The 23,085-nt window shown below is 37.1% G+C and overlaps 1 protein-coding gene and 1 pseudogene across 1 annotated transcript; both read left to right on the forward strand.

Annotated features, from left to right (window-relative positions):
- The first annotated feature begins 13,057 nt into the window (after window positions 1-13,057).
- On the forward strand, window positions 13,058-15,775 carry LOC106347118 (translation initiation factor IF3-1, mitochondrial). The gene is given in 10 exon segments (XM_013786612.3): window positions 13,058-13,493; window positions 13,848-13,938; window positions 14,154-14,221; window positions 14,341-14,439; window positions 14,533-14,589; window positions 14,688-14,756; window positions 14,839-14,922; window positions 14,993-15,188; window positions 15,191-15,604; window positions 15,607-15,775. Coding segments are annotated over 10 exon segments (1,443 nt in total). The 5' UTR covers window positions 13,058-13,283; the 3' UTR covers window positions 15,762-15,775.
- A 1,186-nt stretch (window positions 15,776-16,961) lies between these two features.
- Window positions 16,962-19,588, forward strand: LOC125589804 (annotated as a pseudogene).
- Window positions 19,589-23,085: the final 3,497 nt, after the last annotated feature.

Below are 23,085 nucleotides of genomic sequence, written 5' to 3' on the forward strand. Positions count from 1 at the left end.
ATTTAAATGGTTCAAATATATAATAATGTAACCAATTTTATAGTTAGAGTTAAAACCGGATACATATATAGGGTGAAATATTTGTTACGTGATGTTATAATATATAGGGGAAGACCAAAAAAAGAATAAAAAAAAAAAATTTAAACAACTTTCATAGGTAGATTTTTTAGGACTCCTTCCCTTTTAATAGCATTGATTGATCCAGTTAAATCTATTTAATAAATGGAGGTTTGGCTAAAATAAAGAGAGATCAATTTAATCCATTTTTAAAAGCAATTTCGTTTCAATGAATTTAACCCTACTCATTTTTCTAGTCAACGTTTTTCTTGACACTGATAAAACTATTGACCATGGAAGTTGATTTTCCCGGTGAAATATGTTGCTCCACCATCTCTCGACCTATCTAAATCTCCCAGACAAGCATCTAGGCCTGGGCATAATATCCGTAATCCGAAATTCGAACCAAACCCAAACCAAAAAACCCGATCCGTATCCGGTCCGAAATATAAAAAATATCTGAATGGGTCTTGTAAGGTGATACAATACTATCTGAATCCGAAGTGTTATTAACCGAATCCGAACGGATAATCCGAAAAATCGAAAAAAAAAACAAAAAATCCGAAAAAATATCCGAAGAAACTGATCCGAATGTCCAAAATAATATACAATATAATTATATGAAACATGAATATATACTTCAAATATTCAATTTCATATTTATTTTGATATGTTATCTAACAGTAAGTATTTAAAATTTAAATAACTACCTTAAATACTTAATTATATATAAATAAATATATATTTCTTATATTTTACTTTTAAATTTTAGATTTTATTTCGGGTATATTCAAACCGATCCGATATAACCCGAATCCGAATGATATATACTTTCTGGGTTCTATGATGTGATACAAAACCGACCCGAACCCGATGTGTTATATCCGAACCCGACCCGTACTTGCAAATTTACTAGAATGAGACCTAAGAGGTGTTATAAAAGAGAATCGAAATCCGAAAAACCCGACCCGAACGCCAACGGATACCCGAACGCCCAGGCCTACAAGCATCCAAGGCTTGGTCTCTCTCTTTTTGTCAACTTGTATGATTTATGTTCTGGGTATTGTCTATTTTATGTGAAAACTCAAATGATCAAATGTGATTGCTATGGATTATTATTGAAATGTGTTTCTCTTGATTCCTTTTCAATTAGTATGAGCTAAAGGTATAGGTTTGTGTCACAGTCGATTAAGAGTTGGTTCTGTTTATAATTGAACTTGTCACATTTTGTATATAAAGGCTTCAAATGGTGACGAAGATAAAAAAAAATACAGATCAATGAGATCAAATGCAGATCAACTACATTATATGAAACAATTATAAATTTATTAGATCAAATGTTATAATTAAAATAATAAAATTAAATATATATATATATACTAAAAATACAAATTCTTAAGTATAAATAATAAAATATAAATTACCAAAAAACATATATGAATTTATAAAACTAAGTTATATAAAATATTATAAAATAGCAATTTATAAATAAGTATTGATTATTTTAATTATATTACTTATTACGAATAATGAAAATAAAACAAACTATAATGTATAATGTATATGTTTCTCTATGTATATGATTTTTTGGTGAAGCAAAAGAAATTATATGATGCAAAGATAATATGTATGACTATTATTGTAAACATAAAATATAAAATTATGGTTATGTTATATATATAGTTTATGTAAAATATATTTATATTTTATTAAATAAAATTGTTTAAAATAAATTATTTCATAATAAAAAAATCAAATCTAATTTTTAAGATTATTTTGTTTCGTATGAAAGTAAAAAACAAAAATTAATAAAGTTGACTATTTATTAATAATTAATAAGAACATAATTAAATTTATTTTTATTGGCCATCTGAAAATGTCCAACACATTTTTCCCTTTATACGCAGATCATAAATTTAATTTATAGTTTCATTATGCATGCAAATTTTTATTATGGTGACACAGATCAAAAACTACATATCAAACCGAGAATGCATATCAAATGCAGATCAAAGGAATAAAAAAGAAAATTTCGATTGATACCGAAAGCCCTAATGTCCAAAAACGGCGATGGCGATGGCAACGGAATTGGCGACCCTGTGACCCCGGATAAGGCGGCCCCTCTGGGCCTCTCTTCGTTGCTGGACAAGACCCCGATGGAAGATGGCGATTGCGTTACTGGGAAGGATGAAGACTCGGTGCCGCAGGAGACCAATCAGTCTTCTGGAGTGATTTCGCCGAGGGGCTCTCCAAAGAACTCATACTCGGCAGTGGTGAAGGAGGGCTCTTCTTCTTCTTTGGTGGAAGAGGCTGTCTTTGTAGTGAATGATGGAATCGCGGAGGTTGCAATTCCTGAGGAGATCCTGGAAGATGTAAACCCCCTGTGGAAGTGTTTCGTTGTGGGCTATTTCATAAACGATGAGCCGCATATTGGATCGATTCACGCTACTGTGAACCGAATCTGGGCAGCGCAGGGGAAGAGAAGCAGAATCGATGTGCATTTCATTGGGAAGACAATATGTTGTTTCAGATTGAGGATGCGGAAGTACGTGAGCGGGTGGTGAAGAGGAAATTTTGGCATATTGCTGAGGTTCCATTGATGGTTGGTGAATGGACCCCGGAAACAGCTAGAGCTCCTCCTGATCTCTCAGCCATGCCTCTATGGATGGACCTTACGGATGTTCCTGGTTATCTTTACTCAAACAAGGGATTGAGGTTATTGCACGTGTTTCGGCGAAGTTCATTAAGCTTCACCCAAATACGGAGAAGTGTATTCGTATGGATGTGGCTCGGGTGCTTGTTGAAGTGGACCTGACAAAACCTTTGCGAAGCAAGATCAGTTTCAGGGGTCGTGATGGCTCTAATGGTATGGTATCGGTCAGTTACCCCTGGCTCCCTCCTAGGTGTCTCTCTTGCTCAAAATGGGGACATGCAGGAAAGGACTGTCAGGTAAAGAAGGTGTTTGATGAGCAAAAGCAACTGGTTGTGCACGGTGAGAACTCTGTAAATGCCACGGCAGTAACCAGTGAGAAGAGTGGAAATGATGCAGTGGAACTAGAGAATTTTCCGACAAAAGAAGGTATGGCTACTGCCAGTACCGAAATTGTCTCGAAGCTAATGGAAGAGTTGGAGTCAATCTCGGGTAAGGAGAATCTCTATGGAGTTTCTGAGGTGGGAACTCACGCAGGTACCTCACAGAGAAAGAGGGATTTGTCTGGTCAAGGATTAGTGATGGCTGAGAAGAGTATGGTACTGACGTCTTTTACGGGCGCTGGTGGGTGTCTTTCCCCAAATGGTTTCAGTATCTTGCAAGATATTAGAGAAGAGGGGGAGATTGATGATGATGATGCTGTTCAAGTGGTTACAGATCAGCTAGAGCGAAGAGTAGAGGAGAAGGAATCTGGTGAGATTGTTTCGGGTAAGGCTTTAGCAGTCAATCAAAAGTCGAGCTCGCAACGCCAATCTGGCAAAGGTTCAAAGAAGCTAATCGCGAATTTGAGGGATCTTGTTAAAGTGATGTCGCAGCAACAGAAGGGTCAAACCAATAGCAGGAAAGCTTCCTCTAGGAAGCACTGATGTCATCAATCGTCGCTTGGAACATGCGCGGGTTCAACAAGCCGCCCAAACAAAAAGCAGTCAAGTATTGGGTGAAGGCTGCGAAGTTGTCCATCGGTTGTTTGATGGAAACTAGAGTTCAGGAAAGTAACTTTAAGAAGATTTTTGATACAACTTTTCCAGGTTGGAATTGTATAAATAACTACTCTCATCATAGGCTCGGGAGACTCTGGGTCTGCTGGTCTGAGGAGGTGGAGGTCTGTCAGGTTTTGACTAGTGCGCAAATGATCAAAGTGTGGGTTCGATATAAGTCTACAGGTGACACGTTCATTTTTTCTTTCATTTACGCGTCCAACTGTGCTCTGGAGCGTAGAGTTCTGTGGGAAGAAATGGAGTTTGTATCGCGGTTTGTAGCGGGTAGTAACAACCCTTGGATTATCCAGGGGGATTTTAACGTTGCTTTACACGAGGAAGAGCACTCAAGGTTCATGGAAACAAGATCCGATCGCGCAGCGATTAAATATTTTCATAATGTGGTACTCAATTGTGATATGGTGGATCTTGCTCAAGTAGGGCCTTGTTTCACTTGGACTAACTGCCAAGATGATAACCCTATAAGCAAGAAGCTTGACCGAGTTATGGTGAATGGCTGCTGGTTGAATGCATTTCCACAATCCTACACTACGTTTGAGTCTGGTGGCGTATCAGATCACCAGCGTATGCATACTTTGCTTCGCGAGGCGCCTCAAGGAAACATGAAGCCATTCAAGTTCTTCGACCACACTACAAGTCATCCTAGGTTTCTGGAAGTTGCAGAGCGAGTCTGGAATGAGCCAGCTCCTATTTTTCACTCGCGAACAGCTTTAAAGTGTCTGCAAGAGAAACTGAAATCACTAAAGTTTGAGCTAAGAGGTCTAAACAGAGATATGTATGGTGATCTCCCGGGGCGGGTGAAGCAGGCGTATGCAGTCTTGTGTGAGAAGCAGAACGCAGCAATGTCAGATCCGCAAACCTCAACATTTGAAGCCGCTTCATATGCATGGGAACATTGGCACCACATCTCGGGTATTGAAGAACAATTCTTCAACCAAAAGTCCAGAGTTCAATGGTTGGGTTTAGGAGACAGGAACTCAAGGTTTTTTCACAAGGTGACGCATAGTCGAAACATGAGTAACACCATCATGAGGATAGTCACTGCAGATGGAAGGATTCTCACATCTCTCTCGGAAATTACAAGTGAGGCAGTCTCTCATTTTGAAGCTTTCTTAAATGACTCTCACGAGTCTGTGACGGGTCTTACCCAAGAAGAGATTCGGGGTTTAGTGGACTACAGATGCTCCTCTGCAGATGCAGCCTTGCTCATGAAGCCGATCTTAGAAGTTGAGATTAAGGACATATTGTTCTCTATGCCATCTAACAAAGCACCAGGACCTGCTGGATACCCTATGGAATTTTACAAAGCCGCTTGGCCAGTAATTGGGAAGGATGTCGTGTCAGCCATACAATCCTTCTTCATTTTTGGTTTCATGCCTCACTGTGTGAACGCCGCTTTGCTTTCTCTGGTTCTGAAGTCTGCAGATGCTGAAAAGTTGAGTGATTACAGACCTATAGCCTTCTGCAACGTAATCTACAAAGTAATCTCCAAGCTTCTTGCTAGGAGATTGAAGGCTACCCTACCGGAGGCAATTGAGTTGAACCAATGCGCCTTTGTTGAAGGTAGACTGATCCTGGAAAATGTCATGTTGGCTACTGAGCTTGTCAAAGACTATCACAAGCTGTCGGTCTCCTCTAGATCAGCCATTAAGCTCGACATCTCCAAGGCGTTCGACACAGTTAAGTGGACCTTCATAGAAGACACCCTGAGAGCTATGAATTATCCAGATCTGTTTGTCACTTGGATCATGAAATGTATTATGACTGCGACTTTCTCTGTGTCTGTGAATGGAGAATTGGAGGGTTTTTTCTCGAGCTCATGGGGTGTTTGGCAAGGTTGCTCCCTCTCTCCGTACATCTATGTTATCGTCAGTAATGTCCTATCAAAACTACTCAACAATGCGGCTATAGAAGGGAAGATTGGATTTCATCCTCAGTGCAAGGAAGTAAACCTATCCCATTTAAGTTTTGCTAATGATATTGTCGTCTTCACTAACGGTACCCCGGATTCTCTAAAGGGTACATTGGAGGTGTTTGAAGAGTTTGCTCGAATCTCCGGTCTCAGGTTAAATGTTGCTAAGTCCACAGTCTTCGCGGCAGGCAAGGGCAAGGTGGCTCTTGAAAGCGAAGCAGCGCTTGCTGGCCTCTCCGTTTCTGCTCTGCCAATAAGGTATCTTGGCTTTCCTCTCACTACAAAAATCATGACTAGGAGTGACTATGAACCTTTGATAGTAAAGATGCGTGCCAGATTCCTCTCCTAGACAAGCAAAGCCCTCTCATATGCTGGGAGACTTCTTTTTATTAAGTCAGTCATCGCTAGTATCACGAACTTCTGGTGTTCTGCTTTCTGTCTTCCACAAGCTTGTATAGATGAGATTGAGAGTATGTGTTCAGCTTCTCTGTGGAGTGGCTCTCCAAATATCACTTCAAGGGCAAAAATTGCATGGGAAGAGGTATGTGTGCCGTATGAAGAAGGTGGGCTGGGACTTAGGCGTGTCAAGGAGGTAACCACTGTATTTGGACTTAAGCTAATTTGGAAACTGTTCTCTTCCTCGCATTCTCTATGGGTCAAATGGGTGCAAAAATACATGCTTTGCCATGAGACGCTGTGGGATGCTAAGGATACTGCGATCGGTTCATGGGTCTGGAGGAAACTCATAAAATATCGCCTGCTAGCAAAGCAGTTTATTAGATTGAGTATCCAAGATGGGTGTGCTGTTCGGTTCTGGACTGACATATGGCATCCACAAGGTAGATTGATTGAAGTAATGAGCGAGATTGGAACTCAGAAGTTAGGAGTTGTGAGGAATGCAAAGATATGTGATGTATTTGTTGATGGAGATTGGCATTTCCGCAGGTGTCGTGATCGTATCTTTCAGGAATTAGTTCATGACATCAAAGCTTTCCCCATGCAGCTGGTGGAGAATGTCTCAGATGGAGCTCTTTGGTGGAGCGGCGAAAACTCTTTCGATGATAAGTTCATCTCCAGCACTACGTGGGATTTGATTCGGAAACGGTGGGACAGAGTTGATTGGAGCAGGCTGGTCTGGTTCCCTCAGGGTGTTCCACGGTTTGCTTTCATCACTTGGTTAGCTATCAGAGATAGGCTCCCTACTTGCCATCGTACAAGCCAATGGGGCCAACCTCAAGGCTGTCTCTTTTGTGGAGAGCCAGACGAGACAAGAGATCACATGTTTTTTGCCTGTCCATACACCTTTACACTATGGATTCGAGTGGTTGGGAACCTATTTGGAAGAGATCTTGACCCTGACTGGGAAACTACCATGATGTGGCTCTTGACAGGCTCCTACGATAGTCTCACATATATTCTCTTGAGGATTGTGCTACAGGTATCGGTCTATTACATCTGGCGTGAGCGGAATGAGAGGAAACACAATGGTATCTCAAAGCCTGTTGATCATCTGGCCCGGTTGATCGATAAAACGGTTAGAAACCGGATCACATCAACTGGTTACACGAGGAAGCCGAAGTTCCAAGGTCTTATGAGGCGTTGGTTTGAAGTACAAATTAATCAGTCCCTGCTTTCATTCTTTTATTCTTAAACGCATAGGCATTTGTACATACATTTTACAGAGGTGATCAATAAATTTGAAATTTCATTAAAAAAAACTGCAAATCAAACTAATAATGCATATTAAAAGCAGATCAAACAGATTATACTAAACAATTATAATTTTTTTTATCAAATAAATTTACTAATGATCATATTTGTATTGTTTGAATGTTAAAAAATAAAAATAAATTAAATTAAATATCTACACTAAAATACAAAATTCTTAAGTATAAATAATAAAATATAAATCACCAAATAACATATATCAATTTATAAGACTAAGTTATATAAAATATGATAAAATAACAGTATATAAACAAGTATTGATTGTTTTAATTATATTATTTACTATGAAGAATGAAAATATTATAAACTATAATATATATATTTCTCTATCAATGTAAATATTATATATGATTTTGTGAAGCAAAAGAAATTATATGATACAAAAATAATACGTATGATTAATATTGCCAACATAAAATATAAAATTACGGTTATGTTATGTATATAAGCAGGGGCGAACCCAAAATTTTATTTATGAGGGATCATAATAAAGATAAATACAAAAAATATTAAATACAGGTGTCAATGAGGGGGTTCGAACGCAGGTTATGTGGGTTCATTCAGCACCACCTTAACCAAATACACCAGAAGTCATAAACAATTGGTTCTTGCATACTTAATTTTTAGTATTTCTATGGTGTTAGATGATCGCATGCTATTGCACGTGGGTCTGCCACTGTATATAAGTTTATATAAACGCTTTTATAAAAAATATTTATATTTTATAAAATAAAATCGTTCAAAATGTTTATAATTATAATTTATTAACATATGCTAAACATAATAATATTTATAATTATCAGAGCAAGCGCTTAAGTACATTCCTTTTGGAAGTGGACGGAGAGGCTGTCCAAGTGCAAATCTAGTTAATATCTTGATAGGAACTCCAATTGGAACGATGGTGCAGTGCTTTGACTGGAGAATCAAAGGAAACACAGTTAACATGGAAGAGGCTGCTGGAGGAATGAACTTGACCATGGCTCATCCCCTTAAATGCAATCCCGCTGCTCGAACCATGAACTTTCTGGCTTCTAATTAATTTGTAAATGGTATCAAGTTCCTTGGTTCTTGAAGATTGTTATAAAGTTTCGAAGAGTGGTATTAGAGGAATAAATGTTGGAGTATATAAGTTTCATGGTGAGAAACTGAACAATAGTGTTGTTGTGGCACTCTGCTTCCATTTATATTTAATTGTGTTGAGATTCAGAAATGTGTTTTATTTAGTACTTAGGGGTAACATTAAAACTTCCAATATTATAGGGAGATTTTGGAAAATACCCTATTTATCTTTCAAAATTTGAAAATTATATTATATTTTATTATTTTTGAAAACTATATTTCATTTGTTGTGAAAAGACTATTATATCTATGGTTGTGCATTTTACCCGATACTCGAACCCATATCCGAACCCGATCCGAAAAACCCGAACCGAAATAGCAAAATACCCGAACGAGTATTGAAATAGGAGAGATTGGATATCCGAACCCGAACGTGTAATATCCGAACTCGAATGGATATCCAAAGATAACCGAACATATGTATAATTAACCTTATATTTTTAGTTTACATCTCTCATTTTATTTAAATTTTTTATATTGATACTATACATACTTTAAATTCATATAATATATATAATTACGGATAAAAATGATTTACTACTTTTTGAAGAGACAATGGCGCAATAGCGAAATGATACCAATATATGCCTAATCCCTAAGACGACTAAGCCAAATGAGATGACAAAGTTTAGACCTATCAGTCTATGCAATGTCAGCTATAAAATAATATCTAAGGTCTTATGCCAAAGATTGAAGAAAGTTCTTCCACAACGGATATATGAAACCCAGTCGGCCTTTGTTGCTAGAAGACATATCACAAATAATATCATGATTGCTTAGGAGATGTTCCACGCGCTGAGAACCAAGCCAAGTGGAAGAGTTAAAAGAATGGCCATAAAAACGGATATGAGTAAAGCATATGATATGATAGAATGGTCATTCATTAAGGCTGTCATGCGGAATATGAGTTTTTCAGAGATATGGATTGACTGGATTATGAGATGGTCAAGTACAAAGTTCTCATGAATGGAGAGCCAAGGGGAAATATTGTCCCAGGAAGATGTTTATGTCAAGGAGATCCTTTGTCTCCTTTCATATTTATTCTATGCACGGAAGCGCTCGTTAGTCTTCTTAATCATGCAGAAAACCATGGGAAGATAACAGGGATGCGAGTCGCACGCGCTAGCCCCTCGGTATCACACCTTCTCTTTGCTGATGATAGTCTTTTCTTCTGTAAGGCAGAGCCCCGTGAATATGAAGAAGTTATGAAAGTAGTCAGGAAGTATGGACAAGCATCAGGTCAATGTATCAACTTTGATAAATCCTCATTACTCTTTGGTTAAAGGATTTCAGCAAATGATCGACAAGTGATTAAAGATACACTTGGTATCCAAAACAAAGGGGAATGAGCTCCTACTTAGGAATCCCAGAGGATATTAGTGGCTCCAAGTGTAAGCTATTTGCTTTCTTACAAGAAAAAACTACTACACAGAGTGAATGGTTGGACTGGTAGACGGCTATCGAAAGGAGGAAAAGAAGTTTTAATTAAATCTATTTTGTTAGCACTTTCGACATATGTCATGTCCAGCTTCTTGCTTCCTTTGGATATATGTGAGAACCTAGCAAGTGCCATCGCACCATTCTGGTGGAGCTCAAATCCACCATAACGAAGAATTCACTGGGCTAAATGGGAAAAGATGTGTGCACCTAGAGAGGAGGGAGGAATTGGTTTCCGCATTATCCATGAATTCAACCTAGCTCTTTTAGCGAAGCAGCTTTGGCGTCTTGTTCAATTTCCAGATTCATTAGTGGCGAGAGTTCTTCGGGGAAAATACTATCGGCTAAGCTCGCCTTTGCGAATTGGCGAAGTGGATAATCCATCTTATGTGTAGACGAGTATTATAGCGGCAAGGAAGCTATAACTGTTGGGTATCAGGAAGAAAGTACATTCAGGGTATAAAATTAATGTGTGGCAGGATCCATGGATTCCCTCAACGCCAGCAAGGCCGGCTCGTCCCAGGGCCCCAGTAGTACATCAAAAAATGATTGTCAGTAATCTTATTAACTTTGAATCAAAGGATTGGGATGCTCGACTACTGGAATGATATGTAGATCAGGAAGACACACCGATGGTTCAGATTTCAGAGTTTGGCCATAAGCCCTACTGATCGACCGGATACCTTTTGCTGGAGCTACACGAAAAAATGGTCAATATACATTCATGTCTGGAAATTGAGTAGTTACAAATATACTGACATATGATCGGGAAAAAGAAGTTCTAGAGCCCAGTATAACCAAACTTCAAGCCTTTGCTTTGAAAGTGAATGCACCAAAAAAGATTTGTCATCTTATTTGGCAATTATTCTCAGGGCATGTAGTGGTCACAAGAAATCTGGTACGCCGCAATATATAACTACTGCCCAAGATGTGGAGAGCCAAAAGAAACTGTTACTCATGCGATCTTTGAATGCCCACCAGCCTTACAAGCATGGACATTATCATCAACACCGTCAAGCTCTCGAAATTTCCCTATCTCGAGTATCTACACCAATATGGACTATAATATGGTTGGAAGGCTATGAATGATAAGCTATTCAGAGGTATACACAGAGGGACCCGTTGGAACTAGTCAGGTATGCAGAGAGTGAGCATCAGGCCTGGTACAATGCAAAGGATACTATACCTGCTCCTCCACAAGCACAAATTGTTGAAAAAACACAAGACATAAGCTTGAGTAATATTTGTATGGTGGATGGTTCATGGACCTCCACAGATCAATTCAGTGGAATTCGATGGGTTTGGAAGGATATCATGGGAAAGATCTAACTTATGGGGACACATAACTTAAGGAGGCGTGAGACAACATTACACTCGGAACTGGAAGCGTTAAGATGGGCAATGAAGAGCATACTACATCATTCGACCTGTCAGAGATTTGAGACAGATTGTAAGGACCTGATTGCAATGATAACGGACCCACAAGCTTGGCCAAACTTCTCAACTGAGCTGGAGGTCATTAAAATTCTCCAGATGTGTTTTTCGGACTTCAAGATCAGCTACTTCCCAAGAACGCAAAATAAAATTGCTGATTCACTAGTTATGAATGCCCGTTCTTTTCATAGATCTCTTTGCTTTATTGGTTGTTCTATTCTGGTCTGGTTACCCATACCACATCAAGTTTGAATAATTGAATAATATATATATATATATATATATATATATTATTTCATTAAGATTAAATAATTTATTCTTGATTTTTATTCCTAAAAATATTTTAATGAAATAGCATGACAAGATTCCAATCACCTCCTTTTGAGTACGTTTGAAGAATGAGAGATTTGATCATTCCTCTAATATTTGTTTCTCTCTAATATCCTATCCATCTATTATATTTGTAGGAATGAGATATTTGAATTATTTATTATAAGTTTTTTGGTTTATATTTAACAAATTAAACACCTCTTAGTTTATACATAGTTTAATGATAAAATATTATATATATTTTTATCGGTATACTCTTAAATACCTAAACCTCAAAAGCGTAAGTTAATAAAATAAGTAATTTGTTTTGTTATTATAGAATTAGATGATTTTTAGACCGGACAGGTGAATATATACTTGACAGACATTTATATTTCGAGTCTGCACTTATATTCTATAACAGTTTGATATATTAGATTTGAACACTAACATGTGAATATAGTTTGCCAGTGATTTTCTTCAAAATTTTGATTTTTAAATATGTATCAGCAGTGGAACTAATTTTCACAGATGTCCATATTTTTAAATTGACACTTATGTAATTCACCGAATTCACATAATTAAGAAATTATAAAAAGAAACAAAACTCATATCAGTGATACAAAAACGAGAACGAACACACAATTTTATAGAGGTATAAAATGAAATCACTTATGGAGAATTAATAGTAAAAAGTCAATAGTAAACATATCGAGAACATAAAACCTAATCCACTTTCGTTATTTTACAATCGATGTTGCGTATCTGGTTTTGGTGATTTGTGTCACCGCAAGACTTAATTTCTTTTGTGCATATGAAATTTTAAAAATAATTAAAATGAGCTGTAATACATTAACTATTCAACAACGATGATACATTTAAGATACCGATATTTGTATTCGTCATTTTACAATCGATAAAGATTGTAGTGTTGCAAAATGTTAAAATCATTTAATAAACAAACGCAAGTATTAAAAACTTACATGGGGAGGTTATCATCTAGTAATATAGTAATATGGTATAACTGTTTTGTTTATATGAAATGTGGGCTTCTTATGGACCCCTTGATGCTCTGTTTATCGTCTCCCTATTTTTTTTTTTTTACTTTCTGAAGAAATAAAATTTGAGTTTACATATATAAGTGTTAAAAAATTGTGAAAATGCTTCAATAGCTAGGAATAAAACTAACTATGTATGTCACTGATAATTGAAATTGTTTTTTTATTTTTTATTTATCAAAAATAACTGAAAAGTGCATGCTTTTTCACTTTCAGATAATTGAAAGTGTCTTTCTTGTAATTATCTCAAAGATAAACAGTTGAAAGCCCATAAGCCCAATAACTGCTTTTGAGTTTGAGAAAAAGAAAAAAAAATCCAAAGAATGTCGACGGTGAACCCTTCCCCTCTTGGCCGCCTTCTCCTCGAGATGCACCCACCATTGACGCTCCGTTGATCTCTCTTGATTCCCTTCTCTTCTATATTGAAACACTTCTGTTCGATTTTACGAAATCGTGCTTCGAAAATCAGAAGCATTTGCTTCCTTTGCAGTTCCAAATCGAAATATCCCTCTTCTGATTCCATGGCGGTTTGGCGTATAATCACTCGGTCGTACCTCAAGTACGCGTCAATACAACTAACCAGGAACTACAGTCAAGTCTGTCTTGCTACCTCTCTCACTCATGTCGTGAAGCAGACAAAGTTGTCTTCTTTCGACATCCCACATTCAGACATCTCTAGAAAGTCTTCTAAACTCTTCGAAAATGTCAGGTTGTTTGCCACGTCAGCTCAGGTACACTCGTTTATCTTTTTCAGCACTGTGTCTGCCTTTTAGATTGCATTTGATTATGCGTTAGAGAACTGTATGGACCCACCCTGCAAGATTTGCATTTTTATTATCTATGCTATTGATTATTGGAGTTTGTCTGCTAAAGATATTGTCTTTTGCAGTTTATAGTACATGTGTTGAATTATCTGATTAAGGATATTTTGGGTTTGTAAGTGTTTATAGTTCTGTTGTGTTTTTTGGTGAATAGAAGTTAAGTGAGCAAGTTATTGGATCTCCTAGGTCGTGTATATCATATGACCTTGATCATGATTGTCAAGGTCGTTCATAACTTCTACTTCTATGATCTTGTTGTTCCAGATAAGGAAGAAGGAGGAGGAAGTTGAATCTGATGGTCCACGTCTCAATGACAAGATTACTGCCGAGACTGTTAGATTGGTTTCAGAGGAAGGTACTCTCTTTTTCATGTACATGCTTTTGTTTAGTAAGTTCCTTTCTGGTTGAGTATTTTTTGATTGAGCCAGTGAAAAGTCTCTTGTTCGTATACATTTTACTAAAGAAGTGTGTGCTAGTCATCTGCGTAGAGCTTTATAACACACAAAGAAAATTAGAAAAAAGATAAATGGAAAATGTGATTTGATGTGATATGGTTTTGTCATTGTGCAGGACACTGCATTGTATCATTGAAGGAAGCTCTCAGACGGGCTAAGGAGCTCAAGCATGACTTAATTGAGGTACAATGTTGGTAATTTTAGAAGTTGTTTCTGATGATTGCAGATCTGTCTTGATTTGTATCCTATATAGTCTACAAATGTCTCTCTCTTGAATTGAGGTATTCTTCGTTGTCTTGTAGGTCCAGAGAGATGCTAACCCACCAGTGTGTAAAATTGCAGACTACGCCCATGAGAAGTACAAAAAGGCTCAAGTAGGAAAGGAGCGTGCTAAGGCCAAGGTCAGTGATAATGGGCCTACTCATACTTCAAATTCTCTAGCTTTTTTTTTTTGTATTTGCGTCCTGATTTTATGGTTTAATGCGTTGTTCTAGAGGGCTGAAGTAACCATTCGACCTGAGGTCAAGGAAATTCGATTTACTCCAAAGATTGTAGGTTCCTCTTGAAACTCCTCCTCTGTTTCTTTCTCTTCTCATCTCTGTTGTAATGGAAAAACTACAAGGAGAATTTTATTTTTTTTTCTCTTCAGGATGCAAAGGACTTACAGTTCAAAGCAAAGCAAGCATTGAAACTGATGGAAAGCGGATATCGTGTGAAGGTATAAATCAAAGTCCCAAACTTGAAAGAAGTTGAGCAATTTTTTCATGTATCTCTCTTCTCTGTTTTGTTACGTGTAACAGTGCCATGCAGTTCCTGACAAGGACAAGAAGAAGGAGCTTGAACCAGAGAAGCTGCTTGAGTTACTATCTCGCTTCACTTGTTATGTAAGCTCCCCCTACTTTTGTCTTCTAGTTTTCCTGCATTTGCTTTGGTTTAAATCATCGGCTTCTATAGATCAAAGACGCGCTTGTGGAGTTCGGGCCAGAGGCGGATAAATGTAACGCCGTTGTGGTAGTTAGACACGCCAAGTTTGGACCGCCCAAGAAAGGAAAGGCGATAAAACTCAAGGAAATGAACATAAAAACTGCAGCAAAAATAAAAGACGATTCACCAAAGCTTGACAGCTCAGAAGCTGATGATGATCAGGGAGTAGTTATATAGAGGAGACACCCGAACCAGTTAAAATACAGAACAGGTATGCAAAAAGTGAACCGAGCAATGACTTCTCAGGAGGTAGAGATGCAAAACGGGTTGAACCTCAGGCTCCAGAACGTCCTCGGTTCCAAAACCAAGCTCCAAACCAACAACCCAGTGGGCGGTTTGATCCTCAGTCTCCAAAGCAGCCTCCAGGTCCATCACGGCCTCGGTTCCCAAACCAACAACCTTCTGGGAGGTTTGATCCTCAGTCTCCAAGCCAGCCTCCAAGTCCACCACGGCCTCGGTTCCCAGACCGAGGTCCAAATCAGCAACCCTCTGGGCCGTCTCCAGACAGCGACCTTGACCGGCAAGGTCCTCCACCTCGATTCCAAAACCAGTATCCAAATCAACAAGCTACTGGTCGGTTGGAGTCCAGCCACCAAAGCCGCCGCCCCGATCTCCACCACCACCACGTCCACCAACCCGGTTGCCAAATGAAACATCGAACCAACAACCTACAGGCCCTGGAAGAGCTACTGGTGAGGCTCCAAGTTATGGGATCTTCAGCACCCCAAATACGAAGTAGGACCAGCCTATTTAAAACCGTAGGGATTTGAGTCTTTGTGATGCTTTTCTCGGGACTCATTATTTTATGTATAACTAATAGTCCAATAATGCTTGCATACACTTGTAACTCTCATTCAATTGTTTTTGGTCTCCACTCGATATTTTTGAACAAAAAAGCTTGGAAACCATTTATTCCATATAAAATAAAATTGAGGTATTGGTTTGATCAAGTCGAATATCAAGTAATCTATACTTGCAAGTAATATCAAGTAATCTATACTTGCAAGTATAAGAAAAAAATATCAAATGTTAAAATAAAAATAATTATTTGACGTTGTTTTGCTTGTTATTCGTTTCTACAAATAAAGAAATGCATTTTCTAAATTTATTAGAGTAAGATAACTCGTTATATTTCTATTTTCATAAGTAAATCAAACATAAGTGATATATTTATATAAGTATGTTATTTATATAGTATGTTAGAGTTTTCTTCCTTTTATATATTTTTCTTTCAAATTGACTAAAACATAGAAAAAAAGAAAACATAGAATAAATAAAAGGTTATTTAGCTTAGACGCTTAAACAAATTATCAAATAATATACCAATGAAAATCAAATAATTAATAAACAATACGATAACAAGTAAAATAGGAGTAACAAGTAAAAAGTAAAGACAAGAACATGAGGCAAGTAAAAGGAACGGGCAAAACTTGTTGTACTATTCGAGTAGCACAATAGTAAGGCGTATCCAAAATTTTACTTTCGCACAAGCCGAATTCAAGTATTCATACCAAGTACCCGATTGTGCCCCCATAGTTAATTCTAGAAATACTGAGTTTTGTGGCGCATGGCTCTTATTGCGAAGATTGTCTTTGCTTGTCCACGCAAGAAAACAATCATTATACGTTAGATGTATATGCTTTTCAGAACGCTTTTTATATTAAATATATTTTTTTTAATTTTAAAGTTGAAATACGTTGACCTAAACCTCAAATCAAATTAATTTCAAATCCAAGAAAAAGAAAAAAAAATACAAAGAAAAAGTCGACGGTGAACCTTCCCCTCTTGGCCGCCTTCTCCTCGAGATGCACCCCCATTGACGCTCCGTTGATCTCTCTTGATTCCTCTCTTCTATATTGAAACACTTCTGTTCGATTTTACGAAATCGTGCTTCGAAAATCAGAAGCATTTGCTTCCTTTGCAGTTCCAATCGAAATATCCCTCTTCTGATTCCATGGCGGTTTGGCGTATAATCACTCGGTCGTACCTCAAGTACGCGTCAATACAACTAACCAGGAACTACAGTCAAGTCTGTCTTGCTACCTCTCTCTCACTCATGTCGTGAAGCAGACAAAGTTGTCTTCTTTCGACATCCCACATTCAGACATCTCTAGAAAGTCTTCTAAACTCTTCGAAAATGTCAGGTTGTTTGCCACGTCAGCTCAGGTACACTCGTTTATCTTTTTCAGCACTGTGTCTGCCTTTTAGATTGCATTTGATTATGCGTTAGAGAACTGTATGGACCCACCCTGCAAGATTTGCATTTTTATTATCTATGCTATTGATTATTGGAGTTTGTCTGCTAAAGATATTGTCTTTTGCAGTTTATAGTACATGTGTTGAATTATCTGATTAAGGATATTTTGGGTTTGTAAGTGTTTATAGTTCTGTTGTGTTTTTTGGTGAATAGAAGTTAAGTGAGCAAGTTATTGGATCTCCTAGGTCGTGTATATCATATGACCTTGATCATGATTGTCAAGTCGTTCATAACTTCTACTTCTATGATCTTGTTGTTCCAGATAAGGAAGAAGGAGGAGGAAGTTGAATCTGATGGTCCACGTCTCAATGACAAGATTACTGCCGAGACTGTTAGATTGGTTTCAGAGGAAGGTACTCTCTTTTTCATGTACATGCTTTTGTTTAGTAAGTTCCTTTCTGGTTGAGTATTTTTTGATTGAGCCAGTGAAAAGTCTCTTGTTCGTATACATTTTACTAAAGAAGTGTGTGCTAGTCATCTGCGTAGAGCTTTATAACACACAAAGAAAATTAGAAAAAGATAAATGGAAAATGTGATTTGATGTGATATGGTTTTGTCATTGTGCAGGACACTGCATTGTATCATTGAAGGAAGCTCTCAGACGGGCTAAGGAGCTCAAGCATGACTTAATTGAGGTACAATGTTGGTAATTTTAGAAGTTGTTTCTGATGATTGCAGATCTGTCTTGATTTGTATCCTATATAGTCTACAAATGTCTCTCTCTTGAATTGAGGTATTCTTCGTTGTCTTGTAGGTCCAGAGAGATGCTAACCCACCAGTGTGTAAAATTGCAGACTACGCCCATGAGAAGTACAAAAAGGCTCAAGTAGGAAAGGAGCGTGCTAAGGCCAAGGTCAGTGATAATGGGCCTACTCATACTTCAAATTCTCTAGCTTTTTTTTTTTGTATTTGCGTCCTGATTTTATGGTTTAATGCGTTGTTCTAGAGGGCTGAAGTAACCATTCGACCTGAGGTCAAGGAAATTCGATTTACTCCAAAGATTGTAGGTTCCTCTTGAAACTCCTCCTCTGTTTCTTTCTCTTCTCATCTCTGTTGTAATGGAAAAACTACAAGGAGAATTTTATTTTTTTTTCTCTTCAGGATGCAAAGGACTTACAGTTCAAAGCAAAGCAAGCATTGAAACTGATGGAAAGCGGATATCGTGTGAAGGTATAAATCAAAGTCCCAAACTTGAAAGAAGTTGAGCAATTTTTTCATGTATCTCTCTTCTCTGTTTTGTTACGTGTAACAGTGCCATGCAGTTCCTGACAAGGACAAGAAGAAGGAGCTTGAACCAGAGAAGCTGCTTGAGTTACTATCTCGCTTCACTTGTTATGTAAGCTCCCCCTACTTTTGTCTTCTAGTTTTCCTGCATTTGCTTTGGTTTAAATCATCGGCTTCTATAGATCAAAGACGCGCTTGTGGAGTTCGGGCCAGAGGCGGATAAATGTAACGCCGTTGTGGTAGTTAGACACGCCAAGTTTGGACCGCCCAAGAAAGGAAAGGCGATAAAACTCAAGGAAATGAACATAAAAACTGCAGCAAAAATAAAAGACGATTCACCAAAGCTTGACAGCTCAGAAGCTGATGATGATCAGGGAGTAGTTATAGAGGAGACACCCGAACCAGTTAAAATACAGAACAGGTATGCAAAAAGTGAACCGAGCAATGACTTCTCAGGAGGTAGAGATGCAAAACGGGTTGAACCTCAGGCTCCAGAACGTCCTCGGTTCCAAAACCAAGCTCCAAACCAACAACCCAGTGGGCGGTTTGATCCTCAGTCTCCAAAGCAGCCTCCAGGTCCATCACGGCCTCGGTTCCCAAACCAACAACCTTCTGGGAGGTTTGATCCTCAGTCTCCAAGCCAGCCTCCAAGTCCACCACGGCCTCGGTTCCCAGACCGAGGTCCAAATCAGCAACCCTCTGGGCCGTCTCCAGACAGCGACCTTGACCGGCAAGGTCCTCCACCTCGATTCCAAAACCAGTATCCAAATCAACAAGCTACTGGTCGGTTTGGAGTCCAGCCACCAAAGCCGCCGCCCCGATCTCCACCACCACCACGTCCACCAACCCGGTTGCCAAATGAAACATCGAACCAACAACCTACAGGCCCTGGAAGAGCTACTGGTGAGGCTCCAAGTTATGGGATCTTCAGCACCCCAAATACGAAGTAGGACCAGCCTATTTAAAACCCGTAGGATTTGAGTCTTTGTGATGCTTTTCTCGGGACTCATTATTTTATGTATAACTAATAGTCCAATAATGCCTGCATACACTTGTAACTCTCATTCAATTGTTTTTGGTCTCCACTCGATAATTTTTGAACAAAAAAGCTTGGAAACCATTTATTCCATATAAAATAAAATTGAGGTAATTGGTTTGATCAAGTCGAATATCAAGTAATCTATACTTGCAAGTAATATCAAGTAATCTATACTTGCAAGTATAAGAAAAAATATCAAATGTTAAAATAAAAATAATTATTTGACGTTGTTTTGCTTGTTATTCGTTTCTACAAATAAAGAAATATGCATTTTCTTAAATTATAGTAAGATAACTCGTTATATTTCTATTTTCATAAGTAAATCAAACATAAGTGATATATTTATATAAGTATGTTATTTATATAAGTATGTTAGAGTTTTCTCCTTTTATATATTTTTCTTTCAAATTGACTAAAACATAGAAAAAAAGAAATATCTTTATAAATAGTAAAGTTATTTAGCTTAGACTTAAACAAATTATCAAATAATATACCAATGAACATCAAATAATTTATAAATAGTTTACGAGTAACAAGTAACAAGTAACAAGTAACAAGTAACAGAGCAAGACAAGTAACTTGCAAGTTCACTATTTCTTAGCAAATAATTGAAATTGCAAGTATTCGCTTGTAAAAAATCAAGTACAAATCCAAAATTTTACTATTCGCACAAGCCGAATATCAAGTATATCAAAAATACCAAGTACCCGACTTGTGCCCCCATAGTTAATTCTATTCAATACTGAGTTTTAAATGGCGCATGGCTCTTAATGGCGAAGAGGTGTGTGCTTTGTGCCACACCGCAAGAAAACAATCATTATACGTTAGATGTATATAGAAATTTTCAGAACGCTATAAAAAGTTTAATATTAAATATATTATTATTTAATAAATTTTAAAGTTGTCAAATACTTTGAACTAAAACTCAAATCAAATTATTTAAAATCAAAACACCAAAACAAAGATTTTCAGATGAAAAAGAATCAAAGTAAATCATTCAAAACAAAACTTGTCTTTAGAATCATCATGAATGCTATCATTCTCATCTTCATCTTCCTCATCAAACTTATTGCCATCCTTATACCCAAAATCATATGCCCTAAATAAACTTCAGTTTTGTCTTATCATCATCATCAAGCAACATTATAATTTTTTGAGATAGACTTAACATTTATTCTGAGTTGAGGCAATAGAAATACTTTTATTGTTGTCATTTTTAGATGAATTTTCACTTTTTCCCCTTTAATAGAATAGTTAGGATCTTCAATACTTTTGGCTTGGCTCACTACATTGTATATCAAATCATCATTTTGCCACACAAAATCATTATTATTAGATGAATCTCCATCCATTCTTCAAATTAACCACATATTGCTTTCATCAATATCTTTCAAACTATTAGGATCTATGATATCACATCTTTTTCTTCTACGTCGTAGAGTTCATTATAATTCACAAAATTATGTTGTACAATCAATGATGTGATAGTCGATTTCTCCTCATCAAATGAAACTGTTAAAGGTTAGTTCAATATTTAAAACTGTAAAATAAAAATGGTTAAGAGAACTTACAAGTTGGAAGTCATCCCACCAAATTCTTTCATAGTGACTAGCACTTCAAGCCAGAATAAGGATCTCAGCAATAAAGTTTCTGTGATTTAGAGCTAAAGATCCATAACAAGACCAACTTTCCACTAATAAAATAAAAATATTTTTAGTATTTGTGTATTCAGTAATTTGAAGAAAATAGTTCGAGTTTGTGATACATAGTGCTTTGATATCTCCCTGCATGAGTGTCATTTTATGAAGGAAGATATACGTAGCGTTCTTAAACAAATCCAACTCTACCATTGTCTGTCTTAAGTATCAACAATATCTTGAACCAACTTGTTAATGCAATTCTACAATATCCCTTCAACTTCCTTGTAACGTACATAATCAAGATATTTTTAATGAATCGCAGGTTTATGAGATACCCAATTGCATGCAAATGTTGTTGCATCCAAGTGAAGATGGCATTGCTACTTTTTTTTGTCAATGATCTCAAAGACCTTTTCGTATTTCTCTTGATTGCAGATGAAATCTTTCGTGGTTGCCTCTTTGGCCATATCCATGACTGCGTAAATGTATTATATGGATGTTTTTTTCTCTCCATCAACCATCCTTAGTACTTTTACAAGATGAGTTATCAATTTCAGAGAATTTCGAACATTCGTCGAAAAACTTTCTTGAATAAAATATTGTGAAAATTTTTAGGGTATTTAAACTCATTCCATTCACTGGGATTGACCAGCTCCTTCAAAGGCTTTTATTGTTTGTGAAATTGAGACATGGTTGGTTAAATTCGGGTTGTGCATATTCCTTTGCATTGTGAAATTCCTCATTATGTTCACAAGTGGGACATGGATGTAGATATATTCATTTATGAAACTTCACTTGTTCATGACATTTTTCGATTATGAAATTTCTCAATTGTCCTCAAACATTAGATCAATGCAATGTACATCCACTACAAGAAAACGTTTCCATAACAACGAAGATTTACGACGAAAATATTTCGTCGTAAATTTACATGGTGTTTACAACGCAGCTACGAAGAGACCAACTTTCGTCGTAAACGCCATGTAAATTTACGACGAAATATTTTCGTCGTAAAATCCATGTAAGTTTACGACGAAAGTACGTGGAATGAGAAATACGTCGTAATCGTTACATCGACATTACAACGAAACATGTTACCGTTATATTTAGGTGAAAACGTGTATTCAATGTGCTTTAACTTACCTAATTTCCTCGTAAAGTCGTTGTAAATATTATGTTAAAACCATGTAAAATCCATGTAAAACATTCCTTGTAAAATCGTTGTTATATTTCAACTACCCAACTCGAAAATTTCTCTATATATATGTCATTTCCCACAACTCTCTTCCTCACAACACACAAACGGAAAAAAAAATCCGAAAAAAATCAGAAAAAAAAGATTTCAAAAAAAAAATCTAAGAAAAAAATAGCTGGTGGCGGTAGTATTTACGAGTTATGGAGTTGGATGTATTTGCACAAAGATTCCGACGGGAGGGTGACGAACGCATTTCTGAGCGGGCTAGAGACATTCATGCACCAGGCGGGCTGTACACCGATCACGCAGGAAAACAGTAAGATGTTCTGCCCCTGTCGGAAATGCAAGAATTCAAAATTTGCACGTAGTGAAACTGTATGGAAGCATTTGGTAAACAGAGGATTTACACCATAATACTACATTTGGTATCAACATGGAGAGGGTTATGGGGGAAATGAAGCTAGTAGTAGTAATAATAATTTTGAGGATGCTCATCATAGTGAAGAACCGAATCATTTGCATAATGAATATAATTATCATCAAGATCAGGAGCAGATGGTAGATCATGATAGGGTTCAAGATATGATTAGTGATGCATTTTTAGAAACAACTACAACAATAGCTGATGGAACTGGAAATGTAGAAGAACCTAATTTGGATGCAAAAAGGTTTTATGAAATGCTAGATGCTGCAAATCAACCAATCTAC

The sequence above is a fragment of the Brassica napus genome, chromosome C7 (assembly GCF_020379485.1).
Source record: "Brassica napus cultivar Da-Ae chromosome C7, Da-Ae, whole genome shotgun sequence".
Taxonomy (NCBI): Eukaryota; Viridiplantae; Streptophyta; class Magnoliopsida; order Brassicales; family Brassicaceae; genus Brassica; species Brassica napus.